We start from the raw sequence: 19,348 nt of genomic DNA, 5'->3' as shown, positions 1-19,348 counted from the left end.
TCTAAAATCCTTTCTGTACTCCGTACTAATATAAAACTGGAAACTCACGACTTCTCATTGGTCCTTTGCTGCTTTTGACCACTTTGTGGTGTTCAGAGATTCCACAGCACTTTTCTCAGAGAATTTAGGTCAAGAAGGAGTTAAATTACTATTTTAGTCTCATTTTTATGAGCAACATTACAGAATAATAATTTGTTCTCAGTATTCTGCCTTACCCATTGTTCTGGTTCAGGGCATTCATCATGAGCAGCATCATTTTGGAAAGATCAGCCTGGCTTGTTTTCTAACGCTGTGATGCCCTCCTTCCCTGTATTGTGTGCCCTACCACAGGGGAATATTCAGCATTAATACAAGAGTGTGGCTGTCAGTTATATAAAACAGTAGACCCTGGAAGAGAAATTGGAAATGACAGTGTGCAAACTCTGTCCATAAGAGTGAATCTCAGAGTTTTTGTCATTTTGTGCATATTATTTTTGCTTGGGAAATCAAAGAGCCAGCAACTCTGTTTATCCTCATAGAGTAGGAAAATACCACCGCTTAAGCTTGCATACTGGAATATGGAAGAAAGAGGAAACAATTGCATGCTAATGCTGTACAAATTTCTCTAAACTAATAGCATTGTTCTGACTTCTCATAATACACTGTTACATGGGAACACGTCATTATGAGTGACAAATGTGAAAGTGTAATATCAGTTTATGGGAGTTCAGTTCTTAGTAAGATGTCACCCAGACAAATTATTCCCTGTTTTAACTTGCCCTTAGACCAGATTTTCTTGTTCATTAACTACAGACAAGGTTGAAAGCATAAGAAAACTATTTAAATACATGTTAGCATTTCTTATTATTACTAGTTTTGCTTTTGTATGAGTCTTCATTAACAGCTACTTTCATGATTCAAATGAGGTAGCATAGCACTTAAGGGGCCATTGCTCTCTGCTTGGGCATGTTGGAAAATGAAGCCACTTCTAGTACCTCTGAATTTTCACTCATCCTTATCCTTGCAGTTAGGAAAAAACTTCTGTGCTTTAGTTGTAAGACAATTCAATATTTAGGAAATCTTTCTAGAGAAACTGTTGAAAAAGGCAGATTAAAAAGGACCAAAAATATGACCGCCATTGCTACTTCTTACTGTTATTTTGCAATATGCAAAGTATTCAGTTTTCTGAATGTTTTTAAAAATGCTGCTGCAAGTTTTCTACATTTTTTGAAAGTTCCTGCCCTGGATGCTTAGTGTGACCCCCACCGCTGTTATTCGGACCCATGATAACAGCTGGCAGGGTTAGCTCCCCCAACTGTTCTGCATTCAGTGACTGTGTTTTGAGCTATGTTAATATTTGTCTGGGCCTTGGCAATTCTAGTGCTTGAAAATTGATGCAACAAAAGTATCTTTTTTTTTTTTTTTTTTTTTTTTAACCTGTATCATTAGCATCTAGATCATTTTAGAGTTATATAGAAGCTTAAACTGCATTGGGGGGAGAAGTTATGTTTTTTCCCCAAAGCGATGGAGGCCAATTTTTATGTTTTTCAAGCTGTCTCATGCCACAAACCAGATATTTAAGAGAACAGAGCTAGTTCAAATTTTCCTTTGAAGTAGCTGTCACCTTCTGTTTTTTTTGTTAGTCTCAAGTCTTGTTGCAAGTCAAGCTGTTAATCAACTAGTTATAAATCAAAACTTACCAATTAGCTGTGATGACATGTTGGAAAAACAAGGTAGTCAGGCAGCGGCTTTTTGTTGGACAGCTTGGGTTCTTGGTTGGTTCAAGGTTTTGTTGTCCTTGGGCACCAGAGGGAGCCCGGCAGAGCAGTTTTGGTGTTGGAGAGTGCCGTGTTTTTCTCCAATCCAAATCATTTGGCGTCAGGCAGAATTAGGATTTCAAGGACAGGAAAACAGTCCTAGATTAAAGGGATATTTGGGGTTAGTCCCTTGCTGAGTTTCAGGCATGGCTGGTAAAAATCAGACTTTGCTGTTTTGGAGGATGAGCATTTTAAAGAATGCTACAAACTTGAAAATATGTTTTGCAGTTTCACTCGATAAGATTTGTTTACTGTGGATCTCATTCCCCTTGCACAGTGGCGGAAAAGTCCTGGCAGGTGGCTGGTACTGTAGTTGGGCAGGACGCCTACAGCTCTGAAGAACACCTACATCAAGCTGAAATTTGTTAGCTGTGGTACTGAAAGAAGTGACCCGAATTATGTTGGTACTTGGATTAGAAGTTACTACACCAGAAGAAATAGCTACTCAAACTACATGGCAATAATTCTCTTTAAGATTTTCTTTTTCCTTGTCTTCTCTTTTCTGTTTGTTTTCTAACTTCTTGAACATCATGAAGTTTTACGGAACTACTGTGTATCTTGACTGTTGCCCATATAAGTAATGGGAGCAAATCCTTTATTAATGTCCGTAACCACCTTAGACCTGCATAGATTATAATAACTGGTACTTAAATAGGGATGTTAAATATTTTCTGCGCGTTAGCAGGTAAATGCCATCTTCCTTTACAATTCCACTGAAATATCTTGGTTGGCAGCAGTGAAAAAAATTTATTTTGGTTCATTTGTGTTACTTGAGGCTTAAAATGCTCTTGCAATATTGGTGGTATCTACTTCATGTTTGGCAGGTCAGGCTTTATATCTCTGTGCCCTGACAAGTGACATCATTTGTTTGTGGCCAGTCATTGTTCGGTGGAAGAGCCAGCATGTGAACTGGAGCATTCCTGAATCCTAGTATTGGGATTATAAACACTGGATGCGTCTGCATCCCCAGAGAAGATTATTCTGTCTGAACAATCCCTTCTGCTTTTATTGGCTTTTCTGGGTAGATTTCAAAGTAGCTCAGCAATACTTTGTCACAGTATAGTAGCAATTTTTCCTTAGACAAAGAGACTCTGGAATCTAACAGTGTTCTTAATGGACTGCAATTATTTAATATTGTAGCATGAATGCAGCCTAACTCAGATGGGCTTTTCAACGGAGATTGTAATGACTGTAATTGCAAAAGGATGCCTTGCTGAAGTAGAAGCTGCCAGATGCAATGCCATTCTGATCTAAAAAGGTCACAGTAAAAGGGACATTTAAATTAAGTTATAAATTACAATTGAAGAACAATATTTTGATGAGCGAGACCAGAGATGTCAGAGCTGCAAGATGTAATTCATGGGTTCATTACAGAACAGAGGTGCCTGACAGCTGAGCCATGCCAAAAGGAAAATTTATTTGCAACATCACGCAGACAGAAAATGGCACCTCAGCTGAGAAGCTGTAGCAGAAACTTGAAACCTTGTGGCACTGTGCAGACTTTATGCTAATAAGGCTTGCCTGTGATCCAGAGTTGTTTAATGACTGTTGTAATATAAATGAGGTTTTTAGACACATGCACATTAAGAATTTTTGTTTAATTTAAAATCCTGTCCTGTGATGCCGAAGTTATAGTTTCCTTATTAAATTACATTTGTGTTGATTCCTTTTGTTGCAATTGTATACGTACATATTGCCACGATGGTTCAGAATTTAGATGTCAGGGTCAATGCTAAAAACAATGATTCTCTAGTTGACAGGATAGTAATCCAGTGTTTATAGCAATACCTTGAGAAGTTCAACCAGAAGTTAATTAAACCGTAGGCAGTCATCATTAGCTATTATTTATATGTTCAAGTTGCTTGCCAATAGAGCGCTTATATATATTAAATGACCAGAAGTAATAAGCAGAGAATGATCCATCAGCCAGATTGAAGGAAATACATTTAACTCTGGCACTTGCACAAAAATATATTTTTCCTTTTGCTGCATTATCCTACTTATGGCACTAATCAAAGCATTTTTTCCTTGCTAAAAGTCAGATTTTTTTCAGGAGGCTCTATACCTGTATCAGTGCTTCCAGTTTTACGTTTGTTTTTTTCTTTTATGTGGCCCTTCTTCCATCACTTCTATGCTGTTGGGTTTTGTGATTGTTATTAATGTAATTGCTTGGTCGAAAGTTAATGCTTATCTTTTCTGTTGGTGATCTGGGGCAATTCTGATGGCCTGCTAACTGTTTTGTATTTTAGTAGCCAGGGTAGTTACCTGTTAGTCCAGTCCATTCTTTCTGGGTTTGTCTGAATATTTGCAGATCAAACTGTTTGGGCAATAGGGCTGCCAGGAAAAAACACTTGTTCTTGAGGCAAAATAAAGGTTCACTCCAAGTTACAAAGAGGCTTTGGCATCGCTGCATGTTTTGGGAGGGAGCAGAAGGAGAGGAGAAACAGAAACAATATTCTCTTCAACACTGTCAAATTTCTGGAGTGAAAAATCTTTTATCATGCATAGAAAGCATGCACAGGGTGAGCTGGCAAAACAAATAGTCCTTTTTACTTTCGGATGGATCTATTCCCAGTGCTGGAGTACAAAAAAGAGAAAAATCAATGCATGCCCTATAGAAAAGACATCATCTTATTTTCATGTCTTTAAGTAGGTATTGCATACCACAGGAGGCTTTTTAAAAAAAAAAAAAGAGTGATAAAAGCAGTTTTAAAGTCAGTAGTGTTGTGTGAGTATTGGCAGTGAGTACTGGCACAGCAAGTCTAGCTTTCTAGTCTTATCATTTAACTTGTGGCTTGTGAGAGATTGACTGAGATCATTGTTTCACCTGCATGGATGTTCAGTCATGGGAGCTGACACTGATGCAGGCAACAGAGGCAGATTTATAAGCCAGCGCTCTATTGTACATTAGAAAATTTTACCTGTGGAGATGCATTTGAAAGCAGTGGCTTCTGCTAAGTGATCTCAGGTAATGCATCTCCCTGACTTACAGCACTGTGAGGTGTTATTGATGGCCCGGATGTGTTAATGTGTCTCTTAGCAGTAGCTTGCAGAGATTAGATAGCTGGGGAAGGGATGGGGGGAGGGCTGAAAATAATTCTGGAAGCTGAAGCCTTGTTTTCTGCAGTTATTCTGTGGAGGTACATATCACGGTTGTAACTGTTGCGCAGGGCGTCTTTAATAACCTTCCTGCACGTGCCATATAGAAAGCTGATAATGAGCAGAATGGGATTCTGGCTTAGTTTTCTTTTGTTGTTCCCATTATATTAGCCAAGTGCTTGTTTTATTACATTAACACTGCTTATAGTATCCTTGCTCTAAGTGGTGGTAAGGAAAAAGAAAATGTTCAGGCAGCTATTTAAGGGAATATTGCTGTTTGTTCTAAAAACTCATCTCTGTAGTGACTGGAGGTCTTTGCTCAGCAATGATTTTTTATTTTCAGTGGCATTTAGCTCTTTTTAACAGAAGTCCTTCAAGTATAAATAAATTTTTAATGCCCCAATAACTAGGTGGAGATGGAAGACCACCTTCAGTAGGAACAGAATTTGAGCTGATGATATTAGAAGATGTGAGGCAATTTGTGCCAAAGGTAATTCATAGTGTGCTAATTCCTTTAACGCAGCTGGCTGCGTGTTCATCACTTAGTAAGAGGTTTATAGTCTGTCTTTTGAGTGGCCTGATGTTCAAGGGGCTGAGCACTTTACTGCTTTCATGGCTAACTGCAGTTGTCCGTATTTTTGGACCTCAGACTGCCTATTTTAGGTGTCTAGATACAGTACCAAATTTTTTTCTGGAAACTCAGCTCTTCAGTTGTTATAAAGGAGGCTCAAAATGATATAGAACGGAAGCTTGGCTGGCAAATGGAATAAATTAGCCATTATTTTTAAAACATTGTGGTTTATGTGCAGGGACTTTACTAAAGAAAAATTAATTTCTAGGGTACTTTGTACCACAGATGAATTGGCTTTATCAGCTGTCACAGCTCCTTCTATGGCATCCATGACCAGAAAGCCAAGACACTAATAAAATAGATAGGAAGATGGTATGCTGTGGTACGTGGTATCCAAAGTCCACCATTTCATAAGGTGCCCCAACCTGATAGACCACAGTGCCTTGCATGAAATGGGCACTCTGTTCTGTGAAATTTCCCAACCTTTCATGGTATCATTTTTATTGGAAAAGTGAACTCTCTCTTTTTTACAGAGCAGTGTGCTCACGGATGTACTAACTCTAAAACCTGCGAAGGCCAAACTGAGTTGACAAAAGCCAGGAAGTGGAAGTGAATACTGCGTTGTAGCAGGTCCTACAGATGTGCTTTCCTTTCGCAGCTGCGTGAGCCCTGTGCTGAGCGCAGAGCTCTGCTCCCGCTTTCCCAGCTTTTGCCAAGCTCTGCCGCAGCGCTCAGACTCGTTGGGTATTCTGCCCTGCCATTTGCGGCAGTACCGAGGTTCTGGAGCTGCGCTGGCCTTGTTACCGCAGGCTTGTCTGTTAAGCTAAAACCTAGATGCAGCAGTGTTTCAGGTTAATAAAGAAGCTGTATTTAAATACATAAATAGATTTCAAGTATAGAAATGATATATATATATTTATAGTTAAATATATAAATATTTTCAAATATAAATAGATATACACTCATAGATCTCTATTTTGCTGTAAATGCCATCTTAGCATTATAAGTTGCCATTTTACTTTCTTCCATCTATGACTTCTGTAGTAGCTTTCAAAACTCAATGCCCAAACCTTTCATAGAGGGAATATTTACTGGGAGAACTGTATACAGCTGTTGTTCAGTACATGCTGAATTCTTATTAGTCTCACTAAAAGTTTTTTGTATGACTAGTGATTTTTTTTTGCCTTCTACCTTGACTCAGATTTTTTTGCTTCCTAATAGAAATCACTTAACCATACCTAACAGAAATAAATTTGAGAAGTTTACTTATAGCTCTTAAGAGTCTCTAAATCATGCTACTGGATGCCATGTGAATGCAGGACAAAAACAAGTTCTCATGCCCTAAAAAGCTTACTGTCTGAGTTGAGACATGGTGTGACTAGACAAAGAAGGAATTCAAGGACAAGACAGTATGTTAGGATGTGGCCCCAGGGTAGGAGGAATCTAACCATTGTCAAATGTATATAGTTGGTATTTATGAATTGGCTGAGAGATATAAATAGCTAAAGTGAGCAGCAGTAAGAAAGTCATCTCATGCTAAATTAATTTGAAGCAGAATTCTGTTCTAAAATTTGAGCCTTATGACATGAGAAAAATGAGGATTTTCTCTTCCTGTAATCAGGTTTTGTTATAACTTTATATTAATAGTGACAAAGTAGTTAGTATCTTGTCCCTGTTCAGTAATTGTATCTTGATCCCTCTTCAGTTCATCAGTCTTGGAGAAAGGTTCAAGGATTGTAGTAGTAGTTGAAATGTTCTCTGAGAGTGATCAGACATAGATCTGGCAGCAAGGAGATGCTTCTGGAGAGTGGGTGAAGAAGCCCTGCAAAGATTTCTGGGATGGAAGGAAAAGCAGGATGTGATCAATATGAGGAATCTAATTTTGGTTGTCTCTATTGTAAATAAAATCCTTAGCACCTATAAAATTTCATAATGTTAGTCAGTATCTTTTGAGTTTTGCTGTGTTTAGTTCCTTGTTTAGAAAAACTGACTCTCGTGTATATAGAGACGCTTCCATGCAAATCAGTTCTCTCTTCTGGGTGTGGAAAGATAATTAGCGTGTCGTCACCCCAGCAATACTCTTTCTTTTTGATCATTTTCAGAAGATGCAGAGTAGGCTCCTGATTAGTCTTCCCATTCTAAAAATTCACTCTACTTTGAAGATAGAACAGTCTGTAAATCTGTGGTGTGCTGAATGTTTTCTATCAAGAGCTAAGTGCTAGATTCTCATGGATTCATTGTTGAATAAGGTTTCTTCAGTGGCTAGTCTACTAGCTAACCATCTAGAGGCTTTTCTGCCTCACCCTGATTTAAATGTCTGCTTCAGACAACTTCTGATCACATAGATACCTGCTTTTATGGTTAAAAAAAAATAACAATAATAATAAGGTACAGAATAGAACATGACCAGCTGAAACAGTAATGTCAATTTAGACACCCCTAGTTGCTTTTATGTACTCCTCCAGCTATTTCTAGAGGTTTTATTTTCCTCTGCCATACTGGTTTTCCAACAGCTTGTGGATCTCTGCAAAACAATAAAAATAAACAGAATCTTGTGGATGGGTAAACTTCACATCCCATAGCTCGCAATCCCTCCTATGTATTACTTCTTCGTCTTGATTATATTAATTGGAGTAAGATAGTGCTGCATAAAATAAATTCCTTTTGAAAAATGTATTGTGTTGGGGCTTTTAAAACTTTACTTGGAATTTCTAATGTAAAAAAAAATTTTTTAAATTAACCAGGAAGTCTCCAGTGCTTTATGGCTTCAGATGTCTTCTAGGAGAAATTGAGGAAGGAAGAGGAAAATGTGTGTGTTTTTAATGTTGTCTCTTCTACTAATAAAACTGAAATTACCCTTCAGGTTGTTTAAATTTCACTTCATATATCAACAGTAAAAATAATTAGATGTAGAACATCTCATGGCCCCCTTTAGTGTTTTTTCTCCAATATCAGAGCACTGCTAATTCCATCAAATGATATATTTCTGCTTTATTTTTTAGCTACATGAAAGTAACTATGATGCTGGAAAAGCCCTGCAGCGATTGGTGAAGAAACCTGTGCCCAAACTGATTGAGAAGTGTTGGACTGAAGATGAAGTGGTAGGGAAATGAATTATTCCCTTGAGCCTTATAGCCTTATAGTTCATGTTGCTTCTCCTTGCCTTTTTTTCTTTTTCTTTTCTTTTCTTTCTTCTTCTTAAAGAGGTCGTCTTTATGGAATCTTTATTTGCTGCACAGGATAAATTTTTACCCACTTCTGAGTTAGTCGACCCTCGTTCAATATACAGAATCTTATTAGTCTAGGGAAAAATAGCTTTCTAATGGCAGAATAAAAGAGGAAAGGATCGAGTGACTCTCATTTTGAGAGGATGCTTTGGGTTAGATGAATAAGCTGTAAACCTCTGGGTTCTTCATTTCACATCCTGCCCAGTCTCCAGGAAAGCTGGCCCTGTTCAGTAGTTGCAGTAGGGCAAGATGTAGAAAACGTACAGAATATTTTAAGTCCCTTCCTTCCCTCACACTGAATGTTAAAGTGTCTACTGGCATAGTTCTTGCTGGATGGATCTTTGACATGGGAGACCAAAAGGAGATCATCTGAGAGCTGGGATGTAGCCATGCTATCTGCATTTACCTTAAAATACGTAGAAACTTTTGTTCTCCAAAACTGGACTGAAAACACTTCATTGATCTTATTTGTAGCTCCCAAAGTAAGGTATGCACATGGGGAGTTTGTTGGCATGCAATAAATATCTGATGCAGTATGATATCCTCACAGAACTGGAATAGCTGAGGGATTTGGGCCTATACAGTTGAGCATCCTATTATACTGGAAGTCTCATGAACCTGTACAACTCAGTAATTGTAGCGCTGGCTCATCCACGTGGCTGGTGGTTCACCGTGTGTGGGCCCTACTGAGTAGGACTACATAGTCCTACTGAGTTATTTGTTTGGGGTCGTAGTGCAGGAGGCAAAAGAACGTGTGAACATGCCGTTTTCTCCTTCAGGCAGAAGTTGAGGTTTTTGATCTGTCTGGCTTCGAACTGAGTTTCTGCTATTGATATTAGCCTATCTAAAGATACTGCTCTGCAGTCTGATTAGAAGAAAGAAATATTTTTGACCCGAGGAAGACATCTGTTCATAAAAACTTCAGTTGACGAAGAAGGTGTGTTGTTGGGAGGGCACTTTGTGCTCCTAGTGAAGTGTTTCCCTTATGTAAAGATGGTCCACATATTTTGACTTTTGGATTTTTTACCAGAGTTTGGGGAAGATGCCACTTGTGCAAGAATTAGGGAGGCAAAGGTGCTTCTCCTTGTTGCTCCTTTGTTCTGCAGCTTAATTGCTGCAGTTGTGAGGTTGCTGCTGGCTTAATTTTTATACATACGATATAATGAGACTGTGCTTATTAGACAGCTTTTTGTAGGATTGTAAACCAAAATAAGTCAAAGTTGGGAATATATTAAAGAATTTTAATTTGGTGACTTCTTGTAAACAGAGATTCTTTTTTTTGTTGTTGTTTTTTTTAATGAAATAGCAATGTTCGCATTCAACGCACAAACTGCATTTGCTGGCAGCAGTTGGAATCCAAACACTGCTGCACAACTCTTTGTTTGTCAGACCTTGCAGCTTAAGCTAGGACATAGGTACTTGACTATAAAAATAAGTGAAACACTAGTGTATTTTTAGTAGCCAAGAGAAGAGAAATGCTGAACAAGTTTATCTGGATCACATCCTAAAAACATTTTGCGTTTTTAATCCATGCTGATTGTGCTTCTTAACAAAATTGACTTATTTGAGATACAACATGTAAGAAGACAGTGCCTCTTTAGCAAGCTGACTAGGCAGGTCTGGTTTTGTGAAAACAGAATAAACGTTATATTTGCTAGCTCAATAGTTAGGCTGCAGTGTGCACTAAAATAGAAAATCAGGTGTTTGGAATTTGGTTATGATAAAATATGTATTACTGAAAAACCTCAGACTTCAGTTATAGTTTCTACCTTACACTGTATGAAAAGCTTCTTCCCTCTTAGGTACCATATTGGAATAAATGGAGATAGAAATACAACTTGTCATGTATACCTACCATGTATATAAATGAAAAAAAATCTACTCATATGGTGAAAGACAGCACCATTCACAACAAAAGTGAGCCAGAGCAAAGTATATTTTGGATGAACCTTTAAGCTAGTAAGTTAGTTAAAATAAAAATTGAAAAAGTAAATAAAAATAAATCTTGCAGCCTTGTTAAGCTACTAATTAAGCTGGCATTGGTGCTATACAACAGAACTGTATAATAATTGGTAAAATTTTCCTGGTTTTCTAGCTTTTTTTTTTTATTATTCAAACAATGGCTGAAGAGACATTCTTTAAGGTCTCATTGCTTTGGAAGTCCTTGAGGGAGTTTTCCAATGAATGTGTGTGGTTCCTCTCTCCTTGCATAAACCTTTTGTGCAAGAGCTAGGTTAGGGCTAGGCAGTATAAACCCATATTAAAGTAGGCTTGTTCTGAAATCCAACAAAGAACCTTTGTGGTAAGGAGACTGCCTGAAGTCGTAGGGTGAAAGAGGATCATGTGCTAACATAGCAACAGAGGAAGGAGAGGATGAGTAAAAAGCCTGGAATACAGTTTCCTAATAAGGTTTACAATCTTCTCATAAAAGGGCATTTTGTTTAGAGCACCGACTGTCGGAACAAATATCTCAGAAGTGCTGTGCTCTCTGTTTAGTATGTTTGTACATGTAGTGTTTTTACCTCTGCTTTTTCTACATACATTCTTTCCCTAAAATGGTTAATTGTATTTCCCTAGAGCGGTTAATTGTACACTGGCAATTGCTCTTTTTCTTTGTGGAAGATTTTTTTCACTCTCCTTGTTTTCTCTGTAAGCTGCACTGTGGTGAGAATGCCATAGCTGCTGCAGCTCAGGGTTTTTGATCAGCAGTCCATGTTAGACGATAGAGAATGGAGCCTTACGAATAAGAAAAAAGCAAAGTTTATTGAAAAGTGAAACATTACTCCAAAAGTGCAAACTCTGTGAGTACAGAATAATGATCATTAACTCTATAAATCATTGTCAGTCTCAGTGCATTTTATCATATTTGTTCTCGTTCTGTTCCATCCAAGTTTCCAGAAATATTTGGCAGCCTTCCAAACCTCAGCAGAGCCAAAGATCAAACTGTGCTCTTATTTATAGACAGCTAAGCTCCACATGCAGAACTTCATAGCCTGTTTGTCTCTGACAGTTTGTAGAAAGCTCCAGATTAAAGCAGCCTTGCTGCACTCCTGAGCATTTCTGGGACTTACAAGGAAATGCTTCCTTGTTGTTGGTTCTGCAATGCTGAGAAAGACTTCTTGTGCATCATGTGTAGGGTGCTAGGGCTCTGTGGGAACTCCATGGCAAACTTTTTCACAAGAAAACATTGATATGTCAAATCCAAAGCCTTGCCAAAACGACCAAATTTTGGTGAAAACCGTAAGTGTGCCCCCATCTTGTGATGGGAAGCGATGAGCAGGAGGAAGCCTATGGTAATGTGGCTGGCTGGTAACTTGAAAGAAAGACACTTCTGAGAAGCGGAAGACCCGCGTTCAAACCATGTCACTGTTTGTGCTGGACATAGAATTAGTCTGTTCTTGTGACCTGGTGAATATCTACTTACTTAATTTTTCCAACTTGTATAAATAGGCAGATACCACACCACCTTCTAACCTCTGCGTAATTACACTCCTTAACCAAGAAAGGATCTGGCTGATAGGAATAACATGGATCATGGCTTTTGTCATCTCAGTTTTTTCATTGGCGCCTTTCTGATCCTACGATCGTTTCTCCTCTCCCTCCTTCTCCCCCCACTGTTACATGTGCCCTTTCGTTACTGTTAGGTTAATGTTCTGCCGATTTTGGCAGCTCAGTGTCAGGAAAGTTCTGCCGCAGGGTGGATGTAAGGTGGTGTGTGGATGGGGCGTGATATCACGTATGGCAGAGGGGAAGGAGCACTGTGGCACTGTCAAGCAGGCAGGCGGCAAAATCAGCTGAAGTGCAAGTGTAGTCATGTTGACATGGGGAAAGAACCGACTCAGTGCAAAACTAATTCTTCAAACTTTATACTGCTTTAAGTCAAAAATTCCGTGTAAGTTGTTTGGCATGTTACTTGCATAAGGGTTTTGATCGAGTCCATTTTCAGTTGTGCTGGATGATAAATGGAGCTGATTTTGTTGTGCACATGATAGCAGGGCTGGGTCCAGCACAGCTTTCTGTAGTATTCAGTAGTACTTATAGCATAGCACTGAATGGATAACTCAGATTTATTGTAGTTAATGTTTAGCTTTTTCTGTTGACCATCCGTTGTCCAACAATTAAGCCGTGCTTGTTAATTAAAACAGCTTTCTGTTGCCTGTGACCAAGCTATCCAGTAAGAGCTGCCTGCAGTGTGATCAGAACTAATTAAAATAAAGGATGGAAGTTATGTCATTTTTAATACTGAAGATGTGGTTACAGAGGTTTAGATCAAATTAAATAGAGGATAAAATTTACCAGTGATTGGATTAAATGGAAGGCTCTGTAAATATGAAGATGGAGGTTTATCTCCCTTGTGTTTCTAAATCTATGCCTATTTTTAAACCTTTTTCCTTCCAGTATGTAAATTCAGGGGCATACTGTGAAAACCACAGTCTTCCATACTGCTTATAGAAGTGGCTAAAGAAACTGCTATACTGATGCATATACAGGCAGCTTTAACAGCAGCTGCTTCCTGTTTTTTAAAGGCTGATGCTACACCTGGCAACATCAGTCTCCAGCAGTGACTTGGTGAGGAGGGGTTGGTGAATTTACTTTCACAGATAAATTTGTCGAGCAACGGGCATGTAAAGCCATATTTAAGCACTTTCTAAGTATATGCTGCATAGTGCTGCAAACATGCCGCAGCATCACCCAGTGACATCTTGTTAGCATTGCGCTGCAGTTTCAGATGGAAAGCAACGTGGTTCGAAGTAGCGTGTTATTTGGGGAGAAGCCGTGGAGCACGTCCTCTGTTTTGGCAGGGCTGGTGGTAGTGCTCTCCCCTCCTGCAAGTTTCCTAGCCGTGTCTGACGCATGCTGTGATGCCCGTTGCTGCAGCAAGGTCAGTGTAGCTGGGGAGGGAGAGCTGGCTTCAGCCCTTGGGCATGTGATATCTATCGCTAATATGCGATTATGAAGTACCCACATCTGCTTTTGTTTTCTTCACCCATCTTTCCTGAGTCTCCCAAAGACCTAGTGGCACGTAGTCTCTGTAGCACTCTTTCTCCCTCGTTCTGTGTGCAGCAGCAGGTTGTAGCATGAGCAGGGTCTAACTACTGTTTGTCAATACACTGAGAAGACAAGGATGCTTCACTCAAGCTCAGCAAAGGTTGTCTAAGCGAAAGAGAAGTAAGCTCAGTTCTGCATCTTATGGTCACTTCTAAAAATGCTTCTTGGTATCTCTGACAGGTTACAGGCATTTTTGATAGAAGTAGTCAGAAATCCCTAGTGGAATGGTGCTGGTTAAATAATCTTCTCTAGTTGGAAATATTTCAAAAATGACACTGAAGGTGTATTTTGAAACACTGATTTACAGCTTGATGTCGATGGGGAAGAAAGATGCGTATTGCAAAAGGACAATATATATATGCATGATACGAGTTTAAAAGAAAAGACGTAATCAAGCATTTTTCATTTCTTGTGGTATTCTCTTGCACAGTCACTTATATTGTAGCTGTCAAACTGTTAACTATACAAGTACAAAACATCAGGTTTTAGATTTTGTTGTTAAAACACAGAAATGTAGAACTCAAGAAAGCATTTCTTAAGTTTGTTTGGAAAGTCAGGTTGTGATCTCACAACTCAATCTGAATGTTTAAAATGGGATTTCTGGGGGCCTAGTGACTGAAGGAGGACAGGGGGCATCTCTTCTCTTATTTGGTCTTATTTGGAGAACTCCAGCCCTTAAAACTTTGTTTTAAAATCCTGAGAATGGGGTGACAAAGCAAGTGTTACGAACTAAAAGCAAACATGAGAGCCAAAATTAAAATGAACAGTACTGTCTTTGGTGTGAAGTAAGTATAACTACAGCAAAGCTAAAATGCAAGCTCCTATCCTTAGGGATATCCAAGGTTTGCCTTGATGATGTGATACTTCGCTTTCCCCAAATGCCAAATACGGAGCTAGGATCGTTAGGTTGGATTTCAGTTTAGGTTGGATTGAAGACCCACATTTTATGGTGTGGATTCAGTGGAAGTGTTTCACAAGAATAATTGTTCTTCTGTAACTTCCACCATGTTGGGACACAATCTACTCTGAGAACAGCTTTTCAGTGATGAAAATATCAATAGTTTCAGTGATATTCAGCACAATTCTCAACTTATGCTTGCCCCAGGTCAAAAAACAGCTTTATTTATCTGAAACAGAAGTGTGCACATAATTTATCAAATGACTACCATCTATAAAGGATATATTTTGTTCATTTAGTGAAATGGTTTTCAATTCTGATATGCCTCGTGTATTAGGAAGGGTGAAGGAAACAGTCCACCTCTGGCTGTTCTTTGCATAATAGTCATCTGATTTGATCCTGCATTTTTGTTTCTTTACTCAGTGTGCTTTTTTTCCTGCCTTTTTATCAGAAGTGCCACCAAAATCAATAGGGCTCACAAAAGAGAGAAATACAAATCAGAACTAGAAGAACCTCTAGTTTATTAGGTTTTTAATTAAACATGATGAACACATTTTAAATAACACAAAGGCCTCAGGCTGAGCTGCATCTAATCGAAACAGATTAAGTCACCCGTCCACACTTGGATAGTTATTAATTCTGTTTATTTATGCATGCTAGCTAAAGGCAGAGTTCACTGCTGCTGTGTTGCAGTTTATTGCACAGGGACGATTTTGCTGCATGGCACTGTGCTCCTAATTAGCATTCAGATGTTGATTATGAAGAACATTGGTGAGGCTAATTGAATTACCTTTAAAATTCAGGGCTTGTCTCTACCTTGAAAAGTTAAGAGAAGTAGGGGGAAACAGTAGCATTATTTGTTGGATACTTCTTCCTTTCTCCATTCCACTTGGTCCCATCTTTACCAGTTGTTCAATTTTCAAGTTTCCTTAGGATGAAGGTTTTGTTATTTGTTGTGCATCTACATGCAGAACTGCTGATGACACACAATGACATCCTTGATAACTGGCTTTTATCATGAAATTTGCTGCCCTTTCAATATTTTGCTTTTGATGGAGACTAGTTGAGGTAAACAACCTTTTAAATTTATGTGCTAGGATAGTTAATCCTTGCTGGCGATAAACCTTAATTGGCTGTGTACACGGATTTACAAGTTCATAAATTTTAAAGTATCTACACCTGGCTTCAGCTTAAAGCTCATTTGTCATAAATACAAGTGGAGATCCTTCTGCCAAAAATGACAAGATACGGCAAACTAATTTCCTAACGTGTTTGTGAGTATTTGTAATCCAGTGTGCCTGGTCAAGATATTACTTATGCAAAGCACACATACTTATTTGCCTGGCTTCTTTGCCTAGGATCATTTCAGATGTCTATTATCTGCCCTTTTTGGACTGTCTGCTCAAGAAAACATTGTTTTCGTTGCTCACTCCTTTGAGGCCAGGCTTTTCAGATATGCTGGAAGACATGCTTACTGGGGCAAAAATACCATGAATTTTATTTACTGTTTGAGGCAGCTATAGAAAATGTAATTCATAGCAAAATCAAAACAGAGTCCCTGGAATAGCGAGAAGAAAGAATCAAGGGATATTTGGAAAGGAGGCTGGCATTGCAGGGCTGCATTTGAGTAATTGAGTGGACTTAGGAGGTTAAGATATCAGTCACCACTTATTTTTATCCAAAAAAAGTAAATATTATACCTTTATAGTGGAGTGACAGTTGCTACTAACTTAAAATTTTCTGGACTTCAGAAATTATGCCATTTGAATGATATCATTTGTGAATGTGTTAATCAGGAACTGTTGAAAATTAACGAAGAATTAAATTTGTAAAAAAAAAAAAAAAAAAAAGCCACTGTCTAGTAAAACCTCTACTTTAAGATTAAATAAGACTTGACTTTAAGAGAAAGTGTGGAAATAGGACTTAAACTGCAAAAGAACCATCATTTGTCACACTAAAAAGTGATTGATGAAGGATGAAACTCTTTTCTGCTTGGGGAAAACAGCTTTTATTTAAAAGTTGCATAGAATTACAGGTACTTAGCAGATGACAGGTATACAAAATTATGAGCTGTAATATAGCTAGAAAATAAAAGGTGTAATATGGCTAGAAAAGGTGAATTTAGTCTAAACACAGGTTTTAGACAAAAGATATCGGTCTTTTTGATTGTGATTAACTTGCATCAGCATTTGATCCAAGTCCTTGTTTAAAGGGATCGATATTGTGCACACAGCACTGAGTTTATTGTCAAGTCCTTTCGGAAATGAGACAGTGAATTAAAAATCAATTATACGTGTAAAAAAGTTTGTGTAGGACAATCAATTTTGTCCTTTTAGTTTGCAGAAAGATTTCATTGTTTAACCAGCTGTGAAGAGGAATGAATTTTAAAAGCCTCCAGCAAATGAGACAGCCCAAATGGGGGAGGCAAATAGATTCCCTTCCCCCCCACCAAAAAAAAAAAAAAATTATTTCAGCATTTCATGTTCAGCACAGGCTGCCTTTGGGGATAAATCTATAAATCCTGTCAGTGACCTTGGCTTCAAAATGGGTGATTTCACTGCTTTTGCTAATCTTGATCTTTCTGCAGCTGCCAAATAAGTTAGTCTTTTCTTAACAATATCATCATATTTTTTTGTTTGCTTCATTTAACTGCCATATGTTTCTTGATTCATCATGTGTCTGCCTTCATGTGGAATATTTTTATCTATTAAGCACTTACCATATTGCTGATCCCAAAAAATAATACAACAAATATTTACACTGGCTAGTTGCCACAGTTTAGAAGGCTATTTCTGTGTGGGGACGGGAAGCTAAAATCTAAACTCAAAGTCCGACTCCAGTATAAACGAAATAATTTTTAGGTACTCAAAGAAGCTGGTGTTTTGTTTTGCTTTTTAATTCTAAGAAAGGTTTGCAATAGGGAGACAGAAGCACATGGACATATTTCACTGTTGCCATGGGGAAAGAATCTGCTGCTTGAAAGATTAATAAATACTACAGCAGTTGATTGTTGAAACCATGTTTTTCATCTCATTTTCAAGGGCGTCTTAAAAATGGAGATCGCTTACATTTCCTAGCATTCTCGATCATCTTTCTGTGTTCGTTTAAAAATGAGAACAAGACACTGGGGGACTTGAGAGATTGCATTTGTTCTCCCATAGGGCAAAGTGGTTATTCTATAAATGAAGAGGGCCAAAAAAGCTGTCCTTTGTAGTTTCTTAGCAACAGAGCTGGAGTCAGTTTTAATGTTCGTGTATATCTTACAAGTGCTATGTGTAGCAGCGTGAGCTGTGCAGCTCGTCGGCATTGCGAGTGAAACAAAGGCTGGTCGCCCTAGCCTTGCGCAGGGGGGGCAACTAAGCTGAGCGCGCTGATATGCTGCGGGGACTTGTCTGTCCCTTGTCTTCTCCCTGGCAGATGATGATCTGGTGGGTGACACAGTTACTGTCTTCAGTGCTCTGGTGACCATTTATACAGTGTTTGCCTGCAAAGTGATCCCGAATCTGGTTTAAATATAATGTCATCTTTCGTCCTGCTCCTTTCCAGAAGGAAACAGTCATGGCATTAATAATAATAACACCTGGAGAGTGTGGGGAACATTGTAATTTTTGGAGGCTCAAGGGTTAATGCTTTAGCAATAGCAAGCAGAACCAAATGAGCGGTTGTAAATGTTCATCTCTTGTGATCATGGTAAAACTTTTCCACTTGTGTCAGTTTTTTTATTGTCTTGATTTAATTTAAAAAAACATTGTGTATGAAAGCTCTTTGTTTACATGCTACTGAGCCATTTATTCTCCACTCCTTTGTACATATGCTTAATTTCCAAATTTTGAAATGTAAAGAAGTTTTGTTTAAGATCATCAACTTTTCTTAATACATTTGACTTTTAAAAGATTGATAATGTTACTTTGTTTTCCAGGCTGAAAACAAATCTATTAAATGGCCTTAGATTTCTGGCTGATGTTCCTTGATGTGCATTACCCCAGTAATTTTGTAATTTAAATGAGAGAAATGAAAGAAATGTTGGTTAGCCCTTTGTTTTCAGAAGGTTTTTTGTGTGTTGGAAGTGCTCTAAATACTGGAATACAAATTTAGTTTCACCTTTTCTAATGGCTACTGAGGAATCGTTGGTTTGTGTGGAGAATGACACCCAGAGTTCTTGGTTTGATTTCAAGTGTTTGCAGTAGTCTTTGTAGAGATCTTCAGGAGTTTGGTTGAGTTTGTCTTGCAGCTGTTAGGAAATTTAAATTAGTCTACAGGATCCTAACCAGCTTGTGACCTAGAAGTGCAATTTCAGTATAGTAATAAATAATAGTGAAGTTCTTTGATATTTTCCATGTCAAGTGTTTGATAGAAGTGTCCAGCATCTTTTCAAGTAATTTTGATGTAGTCTAAGTTGATAAAGGTATATGATGCTGTTTTATGGAATAGCTCTGTCAGATCTACACTCGATCTGTAGCATATTAGTTACATAGAGACCAGGAATGGATTACTTAATATGGCAAACCATTGCTTTGTGTTGAAAGAGTTGTTTGCTATCTAAACCGTGGGAAATGGCAATTTATTGTTCCTAACAAGATGTGCTTTAAGAACTCCCTCGCTCTCCCTCGCTCTCCCTCCCTCCCACCCACCCACACCCCTAAAGCAAGCGCAGAGACAGATTGTGAGATGTTCTTTCCAACTTGGAGAGACAGCTTGATTTTTCTGC

General features: G+C 38.3%; 1 protein-coding gene across 6 annotated transcripts in view; it reads left to right on the top strand.

The window, feature by feature from the left end:
- The window catches only part of RERE (arginine-glutamic acid dipeptide repeats), a 262,953-nt gene that overhangs the window by 169,471 nt on the left and 74,134 nt on the right, over nt 1-19,348 (top strand). For all 6 annotated transcript variants that reach the window (XM_064525537.1, XM_064525536.1, XM_064525532.1 and 3 more), the window contains one exon: nt 8,469-8,567. In XM_064525537.1, the coding sequence (XP_064381607.1) occupies nt 8,469-8,567 (99 nt within the window). The remainder of the gene's footprint in view (nt 1-8,468; nt 8,568-19,348) is intronic.

This window comes from Dromaius novaehollandiae, chromosome 24, assembly GCF_036370855.1.
Source record: "Dromaius novaehollandiae isolate bDroNov1 chromosome 24, bDroNov1.hap1, whole genome shotgun sequence".
NCBI lineage: Eukaryota > Metazoa > Chordata > Aves > Casuariiformes > Dromaiidae > Dromaius > Dromaius novaehollandiae.
Note: the sequence above shows the minus strand (reverse complement) of the source record. Positions and strands in the feature narration are given on the sequence as shown.